Genomic DNA, 15,659 nt, shown 5'->3' with positions numbered 1-15,659 from the left:
TATTTGGATTCTTGACAGATGCTTAAATAAATAGCCAACCTCTTGTAATATGACAGATCTTCAAAATAAAAATGTGGCAATTCTTCTTGATAAAAATGGTAGATGGAATCTGCCTTTGTTAAAAAATTATTTTTTAGATGATTTTATTCAGCTTATCAATGAAATCTCTGTTATTTCTGGTTCAGACAGAGATCAACCAGAACTTCTAGTTTCGAATTCAGGCAAATTTGTTACTGTGTTGACTTTTGAGGCTTCAATCATTCAAAATAATGAAGGAACAAACGTTAAATGAATTATGAAATTAAAGTTTACGCCGAAGGATGTTTTATTTTGGTGGAGACTACAAAACAATGCCCTTCCTACTAATCTCTGGTTGAATTATATAAACTTATAGGATACAGTTTTATGTATGAGATCTTGTATGCAAATTGAAGATGTTAATCATATTTCAATTCATTGCAATAAGTTAAATGAAATTTTTGATACGTTTAAGCAATGGGTAATTCAATTAACTAAATTTAACAATTTATCTCATTATGTATATAATTTGGAGAAATTTGCTTCTTCAAACTCTTGAGCTGTCAGAATTTATTTATCTTCTGTTTATCATAATTGGAAAGCAAGGAATAATTTTAAGCATGGAGCTAGTGTTCCGTCTCCAGTTATGATTGCAGATAATATTCTTTCTTATTCAATCTAACCTCAATTATTTCCAATTTGCCAGAACTGGGATATTAACAAACATTATGTGTTGTCTAAAATTTGTATTCTCCTACATATTGGATCAAGTTGAATGTTGATGCTTCCCTGATGCAGTCTAACTTGGTGAATATAGCAGGTGTGCTTCGTGACCATAAAGGAAGATTCTTATTAGCATATGGAAAGAAGTTATTTCATTGGGATATTTCTCTTCTCGAATTTATTACTATTTTTTATTTTAAAAAAGTTATTCAAGATTAGATGATTGATAAGAAAGGAATCATCGTTGAATGTGATAATATTAACTTTATCAAGATATTGTGGAATTCAGTTTTGAAAACAAAAGAGCAGAATAAAAGTATTCATAGTTTGGATTTTTCTTTTTAGAAGTTTTTAAAAAAATAATTTTTCATTTTATTTCTAGAAATAACAATAGAGTGGTTGATTCCTTTTCTCATTAAGCACTCTTAGGTGATTTCATTATGTTTTTATTGAGAATGTTCTTCCGTCAAGTTTTATTGACTTGATTAGCAAGGATTGTCATAGGTTAATTATCACATAGTAGTTTGTATATTTTCCTTCTTTGTTTAAAGCTAATTGCATAATTTTCAAAAATTAAAAAGAGAATACATGTTATTAAGGTTGAGTATCAACCATGAACAAATTCAGATATTGATTATAGTGACTAGAAGGTAGACCACTATACCAACGAGGCCATGATGAGAGGACTCGCTCATGCAAGCCGGACTCCTCATTATCTTTGTTGAGCCTCCTAGTAGGACTTGTCCAAACTCACCTAAGTCTGGATGTCGCTAATTTTGATAGGAACATCCACCCACGATCCCAAATCTAGTTATAGGAAACACACACATTTCAACTACCATTTCTTTGATTCAAGCACTCCTCAAATCGTAATTACTTCCACCCATGAGGACTCATCCTTTTGCATCCAAGATTTTAAATCTTGTCCCCATAGACTCGCCATTATGTCCAAAAGATTCACTTTCATAGACTCACTCTATACATTGGACCCTGTGGACTCGCCCATGAAAACTCACATAAATGACTCGCCTCGAGGCTGAGGGTCACATTATATACAAAGGCTGACATGAATGCCAATCAATTAGGCCCCGTGTCTATGATAACCTTGTTTCCACCTTCATTAATCTCCTCATTGCCCTGTCTTTCCAATGCCTCAGAATTATCAACCTCCACACACTTCTTCACGGGTTCATCACCAGAATCAACCATCAAAATATCAAACCTATTATTAACCTCAATAGGATGAGAATTTATAACAGAATTCTGCTGTCCACCATCCTCCTTATTTTGAATAAGCAATTTTTCATTCGTAACGTTCAAATTACAGACATTAACTCCATTCTTCAACTCAATATGATCAGCTTTCTGTACATGTTTGGTCATCACGTTACCCATCTTATTTATCTTTCTCTCATTCAATTTTCTCCCATCGCCCCATGTCTTGATAGAGCGATTATTTTGAAATGAACATGAATCCATGGGCCGTATTCTGACTTGATCATTCCAGAACCGGCTTCCGGGATGTTATTCCTGGGCTTGTCTGCAACCACTTTAGAAGAGGCCTGATCTCGAATCCCCTGAGCAACCTCATCAGGGCATTCATCTTTATTGTGACCCACACGGCCACAATGATAACAAAGCAAATGCACATTCTCATATTCCACCAGCTGAAAGAACCTGCCCACTGAGCCTTCCACCCATACTCCATTTGGTAATTTCTTCTCCAAATCAATTTTAACACATACCCGAGCGAACTCCCTCTTCCCCCAACGGAATGTATTACTATCAATATACATCGGCGTCCCAAACCGAGATGCAATTCTTGTTAAGTTGTCTTCATCCCAGCAATACAGCGGCAAACAGGGAAATCGAATCCATATAGGAGCGGTGATCCCCTTAAAAGAATAAGGATCAAACTCAGCATTCCACCGATCCATACCAACAATGTGTCCTCCGATAAACCATGGTCCACCATTAAGTATTTCCTCCATAGCCTCTTCCGTCTTGAAAGAACAAAGGATCCAATCCATACCAATTGAGGTTAGATGAAAACCTCCATACTTGCTCCATTGTCTCCTCAGCTCCAAGCTACACACTGGGAAAGGCACATTGCTACCCAAAACTTTAATTATCACAGAATTTCTCAATACATGCTTGTTTTTCTCCTCCATCTCTGAATTCAGCAAAACAGCAACCCCATCATCTGATAGTTCAACTTTTCTCGGTTCCACTCGATCTTGATGTGCTTCGGCTTGGTCAACGCATTACCCACCTCATTCCATCCTTCTGTTTTTGCATTATCCGTCACCAATCCTTCAACTTCCATATCCACACCATAATTATCATTAAGATCAAGATCATTCACAGATTCTTGAAACTTGTAAGAATCTCGATCCTCTTTCTAACCACGAATATTAACAGAATCACCATCCTTCGACGAATCAGTTCCAAATTTATTAAAATCAAGATTCAAAATACATGACCACGCTCGATCATCACGTCTCACAATTGCTTCATCTTCCATAATCACCTTCTTCCCCTTACCTTCGATCACCGACAGATGAGACGGAGGTCTCATCCCTTCTCTGATTACAATCTCATTTCCGCCTCTACCACCATTCTGAATCGACACTGGAGGTCGCAGAGCAGCCATAGCACTCAAAAAGGAACTCCGATCATCGTCCGATGGCCGCGCCACCCACCGTAGAAAAAATGCTGGAACAAAAAATTCGAATAAAGGCGAATTTCTCTCTCTAGGATCCCAGACGTTCTCCAACCATAGGTTCAGGAAGAAAAATAGTTGATGTTAAAAGAATTGCAACCATATGGAAAGCTGGATTTAGGATATGTATGTTTCAATATATCGATAAAGTTCAAACTCCTTCCAAGTTTTACTTATTGTATGTAAGCATGCAGCTTTTATGCATAGTTTTAAAATTAATGTGTATTACTAAACATACTCTACATAACAACTACATATCTATTGTGTATTTGCTACCTTTTTGTTGCGTATTTTCTGCATATCTACTACGTATGTATTATGCATATGTTGTATATTTGTTACATATCTACTACATATTTAAGGAAAATAAATTGCATATTTACTAAGTAATTACTACATATTTGTTGTGTATCTGCTACATATTTCTAGGGTATCTGATGCATATTTGCTGCATATTTAATGTGTATTTTAGATGATGTGTATGAGAATGAGAAACAGACATATAATATTTACTATAGTTATTCCCATAATGCTATAGGTTTTAGTGTTAGCAAGGATCATCACAATTACTAGCAAAATTCCAAAAAGATAAAATGCAAGGGCTTTATATGTTTGAAATTTGGTTTAAATAAGTTACCTGATTTGAGTTCCTAAATGAAATATAAAAAATAGACACCATAATAGGTTGTCCAACTAATATTAGGTTTACAAGGGATGAAGTTAGAAATTGGAAGGTGAAAAAAATTATTGAAATCCACAATCATGAATTGGCTAGGCCAATAAACTAACATCTCTTGAGTCATGTAGGAATACGTGTAATGAGAAAGCTTCAGATCTTAAATCAATGAAAGAAGTCAGGATAAGAACTATTGATGCATTTTCCTACCTTACAAATGATGTTGGAGGTGCCCAAAATATTGGATTCTCCAAGAGAGAAGCATACAACTTTATTCAAAAAGAGGAAAGAGCTAAGATTAAATTTGGGGACAACAATACTTTGATTCAATTATTTAAAGATCATCAATTTCATGACAACATGTTCACATGGGACGTCCAAATTGATGAATTTGATAGACTGTTAAATTTTTTTTGGGTTGATGGGATGGTTAGGATATATTATGATTGCTATAGAGATGTGATATTTTTTATACTAGTCATATACTTAATAACTATAATTTAGTCTATGCACCATTTGTCAGGGTTAATAATCATTAGCAAAATATTTTTCTTTGTGCGACCTTATTAGAGGAGATAATTGAATCATTTATGTAGTTTTTTATAAATTTTGTATGAAAAAGAAGCCAAAAAGTATGATTTAACATCTTGACTAATTACATTTAATTATATATTATGACTACTGTAATTATTTTTTAACAGAGAAACCTCTTATAAAGGAAAGTATAACACAAATGTCTTCACCTTCAAAGTAGTTTAATTTCTCAAATATACTAGAATGCTTCACTGAGGAATTTATAATTGGCACACCCTCTAGTTAGCCATCCTCTAAATACATGAGGATGATGATGGATATCATTGCTTAAGAGCAACAAATGAATTAAATTTATTTATGATGATTGATTGTTAAAGTAAAATATTCATTGTAATTAAATTTATTTGTATTGATTGATTGTTAAATAACTGCATAAATGTGTCGTATTTACTGCATTTTTAATGGGTATTTTTTGAATATTTAATGCATATCTCCTACATATTTATCATATTTTTTACTATATTTGATTCATACATTCTACTTTTTTACTGGGTATTTTTGCATATTTTCTACATATTTATTACATATCTCTACGTTTTTACTACATTTTTATGGCATTCTTTATTCATATATTCTATGTATCTTTTGTGTTATTACTGGGTATTTTCTACATATTTTTGTGTATCTGTTGCATATTTACTGTATTTTTTACTTCATATTTGATGCATATATTCTGGATATATTGAAAATTTTACTGCATATTTATTGTATATTTGATGCATATATTCGACGTATTTGCTGCATATTTTGAATACAAAATCTTATTGTATGTTTACTATGTACAACAAATTTCGAAATACAAATCATACTAATTAATCAACATACTCGTGAAAAACTACAAAATTCTTACTTCTTATTAAGCAACATACATAATTGATTTTGAAATTGCATTTGACTAGGACAACATTTAAAGAAATACTTAAATTTATATTGTAGATTTATCCTGTTATCCTCAGTTAAGAAGTCTCTTCTCCTACCATCAGACATTTATGTTATTCAATAGTTTTCTATATAGATCCACAATGAATTCATCATGGCAGAATTTTGATAGAGGGTAAAAAATAAGATTATCAACTTCTGACATGTCATCAATATTAGAGTTACCAGCTTCTTTTTCACATCGGATATGGTGATATTGGATCTATAAGAAATGAGAACTTACTAGATGTTGATCATCTTCAATGAATCTCATTTCAAGACATTTCCAATAAATAACACTTAGAAAATATCTCATCTTATAGAGCTTAACCCTCATCACTTCAGTATGCAAATGCCAAAGGGCATGATCCACATCTTCTAACCCTTGGTAAATGTAACATCTAAAAAATTTCATTTGCATTCACTTTCACTCTAGTGGACTATCGGCCACTCATGCCATATTAGTGTGTATTCTTTTACTTCTGCTATCAAATCTTTCTTTGTTAGAGTATACATGAATTTTTTTAAGAGAAGGTCAACTAGTTTTTAAGGTAAGAAGTAAAAGCTCCTCAGCTAAACTATTCGAAATAAGAAACTACTAAAAGAAGCTTCCATAAATGTTCAACTTAGGTTACTGAGCTTAAGCGCATAATTTTTTTTTCATCATCAATAAATAAATTTCTTTGATTTTATAGATTTATTATTTTATGTATTGTACAATTTCTATTTTATAGAAAAAATTTGATCAAAGAATAAGTAAAAACCTATGTACAAAAATAGTTCATTTAATCAATGAAAAAATAATCCGTATACGAATTCAACCTTATATTGTGTATTGGCTACATATCTACTGTGTAAATGTTATGTATCCGTTGTGTAATGGCTACATATTTTATATGTATCAGCTACATAACATCTACGTATATGCTGCATATTTGCTGTTCTAAAGCAATCTCCCACAATTCTTGCTACAACAACATCAAGCCTATATATAACAATCATTAGTTACAAATAAATTCTAAAATAAACTCTAAGTTGATATGATAATATTTAAACAAATACTTTATCGACAGAATCAAATCAATCAAATGAGAGAAAATTAGTTCATTTTTTATTGATTTATCCAAATAACACATAATACATATTTTAGCATCCCACCATTGGAATTGTATTGAACCATATCTCTACCATTATCATTAACTATAGCTGTCATGATTTTGGAACTAAATGGTAGAGTTTTGACAATATTGATGTTTGGCATGAAGTAAAAAAGACTGTAGAGTAAAAATTTAAAGAATTCCAAACTCTCCTCATATATGATATATTAAGTTTTGAATATATTGTGATTTGTTGTGTATTTGCTACATACGACTATGCATCATATGCATATCATCTGTGTATCTGTTGCATATATATTGTGTATTAGTTATGTATTGGTTGTGTATCTGTTGCGTATCTATTATGTATCTGTTGTTCTGAAGCAATCTCCCATAATTTTTGTTGTAGCACCATCAAGCTCATATATCACAATCATTATTTACAAATAAATTCTAAAATATACTATAAGTATATAATTAATTAATATATATAATATAAAATTATTATTTTATCTGTGTGTGTATAAATTTTTTTTTGTTTATGAATAAATTACTAAAACTCAAATAATGTTAAAATTATAGCTAATATGATAATAATTGAACAAATACTCTATCGACTGAATCAAATCAATCAAATGATATAAAATTAATTCTTTTTATTCTTTTTTTAATAGAGGATGCATTATGCATTAATGAGGAAAAAAGAAATTACAAAGGGCAGTCCTTCCTAAACAAGTGTAAAAAACTTGTAGGAATATCTGTTTCAATAAAAGAGTCCCAAAAAAACTTCCTAACAAAGCAAACTTGGCACAAAAATCAGCCGTTTTATTACAATATCTAAGAGCAAAAAGAAATATGACATTGTTGAAAACTTGTAAGAATGATAGGTCCGGCTTCTTACCTTTAATGGTCTTCATGTTGATTGTGTCTTGGAGCATCATTATGATATTCACATTGTCTCCTTCAACGATTATTCCTTTTTATTCACAAAACCAATTTTGAATGTAGTTTCCAAATGAGAAAATAGCTTTGAGTTCTAGATATGCAATGTCCCAATGAATTAACTTTCTACCATATGCACATAACATTCTACCTTAGCAATCTCTTAGTACACCTGCTATACCAGCCATGTTATTTATAGACAGAGCCGCATCAACGTTCAGCTTAATCCAACCATAGGGAGGGGGACACCAAGATTTGGATAGCAACGGCTGGTTGGTGTTCCAGTTCTTCTCGATTGGATCTGACTGAAGGTAAGAAACATGGGCAATAATTTCTGCAACTGTGTAAGCAATGGGAATTTCAGAATTACCGTGCTTGACCATATTCCGTGATCTCCAACTGTAGTAAACCGCCAAAGCATAGATCTTAGCAAGGCCCTTATCAGCTTTCTGTTTTAATGCCTTAATACATTCATCCAGATTTTGAAAGGATGGGGTCCCATTGAATCCACTGCTTCTCAGTTCTATAATAAATCCGTCAACTTTCTACACTTGATGATAATGTGTTCTGTGTCTTCATTCTCATGACATCCTCTCGGACAATCAGTGGTATTAGCCAGTCTTCTATAACATAACCAATCCTTCATTGGTAAAGCACCATTCAAAGCTCTCTACCAGAAAAGATAAACTTTCTGGTCCAATTTTAAATTCTTCAGCCACTTATAATTACTGTACTTACTATCAAAATTTAAGCTGCTAGCTTCTGCACATAATGCTAAAACAGTTTTCCCTGTATTCGTATGAATAAGTTCAATTCTGTCTTCTATATTATTCACCCCTTTCTCCATTTGTTGTATAAGCTCTATAATATCTCCTGAAAAGAATTCAAATAATTTTTCTGAATTCTAATTACCCTCCTCATCCATAAGAAATGACACCTTCTTATCTGCAATGTCAATCGTATTGCACGTAGCAGGCCACTCATTGAGACATCTATCTAAAATCCAATTGTCAGCAGTAATATTGATACTATGACCATTATTTACATTCCATCTAACAACTGGTTTCAGATAATTAATACCCTCTTTGATAATTTTCCAAGCAGTAGTAGCTCCTCTCTTCATGCCTTCATCCCATATTTTGTCTCCAAATTTTTTTTAAAGAATTTTATAGAGCAGGGAATTCTTGTTATGTAAAAACATCCACGCCATTCTCGATCTTAATGGACCCTGTCTCTCCGCAGCTCCATGGATGCCAAACCCCCCCCCCCCCCCCCATAGACTTTTGAGAGTTGATCGCTTGGCCTGTCCAGCTACAGTAGCATTTGAATATTTTCTTCAACATTCTCACAATTTTACTGTAAGCTTCAGCAGTCACCAGAATATCGTCTGCAAATAGTAGGTGTGTAATCTTCTTTGTATTTGTTGCTAATCTCATCCCCAATTGCACCTTATATTCATTGAGAGCTTTAGATAGAAGATCCGAGCATAAAATGAACAAGCTTGGAGACAGCGGACACCCCTGCCTAAAGCCGCATTGAGCATCAATCCATTTAGTTCTTCTGCCATTAATAACTATAGAGAATTTTGGGTTTGAAACACATTTCATAATTAGCTGTGTTAATTTATCTGGAAAACCAGTTAGTTTCAAAACTTGCTTAAGCGTTTCCCAACACATACTGTCGTATGCTTGCTCCATGTCTAGCTTTAGAAGTAGCTACAGATGATTTCATCTTGCAAATAATCTCCTGTGAAATAAGGTAATTGTCCGAAACACTCCTACCCGGGATAAATGCTCCCTGGAATTCAGAAATGACTATCAGAAGGAAATTTTTGAATCTATTGAGTATCATACCTGCTTCCATCTTGTATATCATTAGGCATAGGCAAATTGGCTTGAACTTGAAACATTCTTTAGCATTCTGGATTTTTGGAATCAACACAACCACTATTTCCTTCCATTGCTCAGGCATTTCCCCTATTTTGAAAAAATCATTAATAGCATTCCATGTTGTTCCTTCCACAATGTTCCAATAATTCTTGAAAAAGTAGGCATTAGCACCATCATTTCTTGGTGATTGTTGCCCATATTATTGAGTGTTACTTTCAACTCTTCTATAGTGAAATTTGCTTCCAAAATTTTCCTCATGTTATCCTGAATGCAATCGGAACTTTTGAATTTTGACCAATTCTTCAAATCACAGCTACGTTTGCACCACGTTTTTGAGAAAAAATTCTCCATGATTTCATGGATATCTTCATGATTTGAAGCCAACGATCCATCCTCCCGAGAAATTTGCAGTATTTGATTGCTCCTCTTCTTGGTAGTAGCATAAGCATGATAATATCTCATGTTCTTCTCGCCTTTCTCCATCCATTGGAATTTTGATCTTTTTCTCCACCAAGTAGCAATTCTAGCCATGTTTATATTAAATTCCGCTACTTTGCTTCTCAATAGAATAAGATCTCCCAGGCTCAAGCCTCCTTCAAAAGCTTCTCCGTTTTGTAATTCCAAAATCTCCTGCTTAAGTTCCTAATTTCTCAAATTCAGATCTTTTAACTTGTTTTTACTCAATAAAAAAGGTTCTTAAGAGACCTTTTAATATTCCTTTGTAAAATTTCATTAGCATTACCAAAATCATTTTTTCTCCAAGATTTGGTTATGATACCTTTAGCTGCCTCATACGAGCACCATATATTTTCAAACCTGAATTCTTTGTTGTAATGTCTTGCTTTATCTTCAAGCTGGAGAAGCATAGGACAATGGTCCGAAGATATTCTTGGGAGGTGCTTGATAACTGCATTTGAAAATTCCATAATAGCTTTAGAATTTAACCAAATTCTATCTAACCTTTCCCAGATTCTAGCAAGACCTTCTTTGTTGTTACACCAAGTGTAGTTGGGTCCATTAAACCCAATGTCATGGTAATCATTGTTAGTCATAAATTCCTTCATTTCTAGTGGGCCTTGAGAGAACACAAATTTTTTCCCCCAAGTTTCTCACTGCTATTCACTAGGCAGTTGAAATCACCTCCAACTATACAAGGATCTTCACAATTCATGTTATCTTCAATCATTTCCCATAATTTCCTTTTTTCATACAAGTTTTTGTTGCCATAAACAATGTAAACTTTGACCCTCTTGCCTTTTGGAGAAATAAGCTCACCAATAATACATTGTTTGGAAGAAACGGACACCTTGAATGAAGCTGTTCTATGTTTCAATAGAACTAGGATTCTTCCTGAAGTTCCTGAAGCCGCTTCATGGTGGAAGTCCCAATCATTCCCCACCATCCTTCTGACATCATCACAACCCAAATTTTCCATTTTTGTTTCTAGCAAGCCAATGAAAAAAAGACCATTTTCTATTATCATGTTTCTTAAGTAGTGGGAGGTAGCTTTCTTTTTTCCTCCCCTACAATTCCATACTAAAATTGAAGACATTTAAATGGGTTTTGGGTTTAAGGCCCCTATCTTGTCACCTCCTCCCTCACCTTTCCTTATTCTATGTTTCCCTTTAATGGGTCCAAGCATTTTCATTTCCTTAGCTAGTTTTTTTTTTTTTTGCCACTAGACACCTTTAAGGTCACCATGTTGTTTTCCACATACTCTTTGAATGTTGGGTGTTTTGTTTCCAAAACAACCCTATTGTTCACAGCTTGTATCTCTACCTTTTCTGTCATTATCTTCACATTTTGTTCTTCATCAATTTCTTCCAAAATTTCAAATGGGTTATTTGAAAGATTCACCCCCTGCTCTGCCCTATTTTCATTACTTCCCACTGAAATTTCTGTCTTTTTGTCTTCCATGCAGTAATGATAATGATTTTCAAAATAATTGCTTTTAGACTCAGGGTCATCCACATTTTCATTAATTATCTCTCCTTCTTCAATTAGGAGATTTACCTGAGGTTGAGGTGCTGGAGGATTTTCGATCAGGTCATTGCTTAGTTTCCCTGTTCTTTCCATATTTACATTCTTCGATGTAATTCTCCAAGTGTTGTTATTCTGAACCTTCCTAGCAACATTTTTCTTGGTCGTCTCCTTATTGTAAAATACATTTTGCTTCTTTCTCTTGTTGTTCACCAGCACCCAAGGGCCATAGATCTTCTTTTCTTCTTCTGCTTTAAGCTGCTTTGAATCCTGGGATATCTCCTTTGTAGGGTTCCTATCTTCAACAGAATCTATTTTGTTACAGTCCTCCATCACATGTCCGATTTTACCACAATCAAAACAAAAATTTGAAATTCTTTCAAATTCGAATTTCTGATAAAATCTTCCTCCCATGCTTTCTACCCATACTCCAACTGGTAGTTTCTGATCAAGCTTAATTCGAACGCAAACCCTGGTGAATTCTATTCTTCCCCAACTGAACATATTACCATCTAACATTAATGGTGTCCCTACTACAACTGCTATACTTGCTATATTATTTTCATCCCAGCATTGCAACGGTAACTGAGGCATTCGCATCCAAATGGGCGATGTAAGACCTTCCATAAATGAAGGTGAGAATTCCGGCGACCATCTTTCCATTCCAATGATATGCTCATTTACAAACCATGGCCCTCCCGTCAGGACTCCTTCCATGGCTTCGCTTATTTTAAATCAGCACAGAAACCACCCCATTCATAAAGCGGTGAAATGGAATTTGTCAAACTGAGCCCATTTTCTTCTAAGTTCCCATGAAGCATTTTGCAGTTTTATGTCTTTCCCAAACACCTTGCAAACCAGTGACTTCCCCAGTAGATTCACATTTTTTATTTCATCTTCTTTGTTTAATTGAATAGCCTTACCATCCTCAGTGAAAATAACTTCTTCTTCACGGAAGTTCAATTTGATATATGGTTTTCTACTCCATACATTACCAATAGTCGGCTTATCAATATTCTTCTCAGTCAATTTATTAGCAATATGATTATCATTAGCCTCCTTAATCTATTCTGATTCCAACTCCGTTTGGATCACCTGTCTGAATGATTTCGGAACAACAAAATTGCTATAAAAAATCTGTCGATTCTCAACAATATCGTTGTTGCCCTGGTTAGCATTTGGTTTTCCAATTCCTTGCACAAAAATGTTCATACCCGAAGAAGAAGCTTCCTGATCATGGAAAACCTCATGTGCCTCATTCTTATTCGAGATAACCAGAGTTTTCATTACAGAAATCGACTCAATCGATTTACCTTTTCCAACACATTGTTGAAAAATTTTAGATACCTTGCCGACATCCTCATTTATCACCAACATACCTCTCGATCGTCTTCTCCGAGCCTCTTACGCATCCTTTTATTTTCTTGAAACAGTTTTCCCTTAAATCGCTTTCCCCTCCTCAAACTCCATCATCGATACCAAAGATTCATTCTTCAGATCCAGGTTGTCTGTCGAAGAACGACAGACATCCGCCTCCATGAATTTCCGGCAACCAGATCACCAGCCAAAAAACCCGCGAAACCAGAATTTGAAACTTTCAAACTCTTAAATAAATATTAAAGCCTATGATTATATAATTCTTTTTATTCATTTATTCAAATAGCACATATCAAATATTTTAATATCCCACCATTGAAATTGTATTGAACCATATATCTATCATGATCAACTATAACTATATTGACTTTAAGACTAAATGATGGATTTTTGAAAATTTTGATGTTTGACATGAACAAAAAGAATGTAGAGTAAAATTTTAATGAATTCCAAATTCTCTGCATTTGTGATCTATTAAGTTCTAAGTACATTATGCATATGAAATATACTATTGTGTATTATCTACATATATGTTGTGTATATGCTATGTATCTATTACATATTTGTTGCATATCAGTTGTATATCTTCTTTGTACCAGCTGCATATCTTTTTCATATCAACTATTCTGAAGCAATCTCCAATAATTCTTATTGCAACACCATTAATCCTACGGGTGTCAAAATGGGTCTATAGGTCAGGTTCGAGGAGTAACCTGGATTGACCTGGGTCTAAATAGGTTGACCCTAACCCAACACGTTTTTGAAAATGGGTCAAAAAAATCCAACCCAGGCCCTACCCTCGTTGGTTATGGGTTGACCCGACCCGACCCATGAACTTGGAGATGAGCTTAAAATCTGTGACTGTCGGAGGAGCTTTGAAGGAGGGCTTTTGGGTGTTCGGGTGGCTCGGCTTGGCAGACTATTGAAATATGGTCGGACAAGCTAGCGGCTATACCTGGCAAACAATGAAGGGAGGATGGCAGAATGGCTTGGCCTAGCAGATAGGTGTGCGTGTTAAACAGCTCAGCCTGGCAGACGGTCGGACGATGGGCTTTTAGGTGTGCATGTAGATCACACTGGCACACGGTCGGACTAGCTGGTAGCTCGGCTCGAAGGCCAAAGTCAATAGTCACCTGAGTCATGAGTCATGAACAAGCTGAATGCCTGACCCATAGAAGGTAGAAGCTAAGGTTTCTAAACGGGTCAACAAAGTTAATTTTAGGTTTCCAGGTTAACCCAAACTTGACTCAGATTTTGAAACGAGATGATTTTATCAACTTGAACCCAACACATATGTGAAATAGGTTGACCCAAATCTGAAATTTTTTTGGTCGAGTTTTGGGTCATGTTAAATATTGACACCCCTAATCATTCACATATATCAATATAATTAGTTACTAATAAATGTAAACATAAACTTTAAGTTGAAATTTAACTAACATATATAATATGAAAATAATAAAATATATATTATATAATTTGATTTTTTTTATTTATAAATAAAATGTTAAAAATTAAATAATGAAAAAATTATTACTAATATGATAATAATCGAACAAATGCTCTACCGACTGAATCAAATCAATCAAATGAGATAATATTATTTAATTTTTTATTAATTTATTCAAGTAACACATATCACATATTTTAGCATCCCACCATTGGAATTGTATTTAATCATATCTTTATCATGATTATAAATTATAACTCTCATGACTTTGGGATTAAATGTTGGAGTTTTGAAAATATTGATGTTTTGCATGAAGTAAAAATAATGAAGACTAAAATTATAATGAATTCAAAACTATCCTCATTTGTGATCTACTAAGTTTTGATTACATTACATATCGGTTGCATACTGTTGCGTATCGACTATGTATCTACTGCATATCAGCTGTGTATCTTCTGTGAATTGGCTTCATATCTTCTACGCATCTTCTATGTATATAATATTTTGATGTAATCTCCAACAATTCTTATTGCACAAAAATCAAGCTTAAATATCATAATCATTAGTTCAAACAAATTATAAAATAAACTCTAAGTTGATATTTAATTAACATATATAATATGAAAATTATAAAATATATATTATATTATTTTTTGTGTATAAACAAATTGCTCAAAATTAAATAATGTCAAAATTATAGCTTGTTGCAAATTCAGGTCCATGAACTATGTTTTGATGATTGGCAAACACTCTTACTTGACTTGGACTGTCTTTTACTACTGATATTTCATGAATCAAAGATCGGATGGAAAAATGGAGCCAGCTCAAGATGGGGTAGATTAGCGATTGAGTCAGTCTGTAATTTTATCTTTCCCCTCTTGAGTCAATTGTAATCTTTGGTATGACTAATGCTAAGTAACCCTACACACACACACTTGAGAAACTTAGAATTTTTATTTTTACTCAAATCGGCCAGGACGATATTTTACATCATCCTGGACGATCGGGCTTAAAATAGAAAATCTAATCAAGGGTTCTTAATTAAGGTAGCCGTCATTAGCCAATTGGCCTAGATGATACGTGTATCGGCCAGAACGATAAGCTCAAAACAGAAAGAAATTGACGCCATAAATAATTAAGGTATTCTGTATTTTTGGCAATCGGCCAGGACGATCTTGGATCGGCCTGGACGATATTCATAATTATGGCTTAATTAATCAGACAAATCAAGGAAGTAATTAAGGATGATTGATATAATCATATCATCCTAGAC

The 15,659-nt window shown here is 33.8% G+C and overlaps 1 protein-coding gene across 1 annotated transcript; it reads right to left on the bottom strand.

The window, feature by feature from the left end:
• Positions 1 to 2,156: 2,156 nt before the first annotated feature.
• On the bottom strand, positions 2,157 to 2,912 carry LOC110098916. Its single transcript, XM_020825867.1, has one exon. It carries the CDS (start codon positions 2,910 to 2,912, stop codon positions 2,157 to 2,159), a length of 756 nt encoding a protein of 251 aa, XP_020681526.1.
• Between the last annotated feature and the right edge of the window lie 12,747 nt (positions 2,913 to 15,659).

The sequence above is a fragment of the Dendrobium catenatum genome, unplaced genomic scaffold (assembly GCF_001605985.2).
Source record: "Dendrobium catenatum unplaced genomic scaffold, ASM160598v2 fragScaff_scaffold_1179, whole genome shotgun sequence".
In the NCBI taxonomy this organism is placed as follows: Eukaryota; Viridiplantae; Streptophyta; class Magnoliopsida; order Asparagales; family Orchidaceae; genus Dendrobium; species Dendrobium catenatum.
Note: the sequence above shows the minus strand (reverse complement) of the source record. Positions and strands in the feature narration are given on the sequence as shown.

Excerpts from the sequence above, each read along its gene's own strand:
- LOC110098916 (XM_020825867.1), bottom strand. The coding sequence starts at position 2,912 with ATGGAGGAGAAAAACAAGCATGTATTGAGAAATTCTGTGATAATTAAA.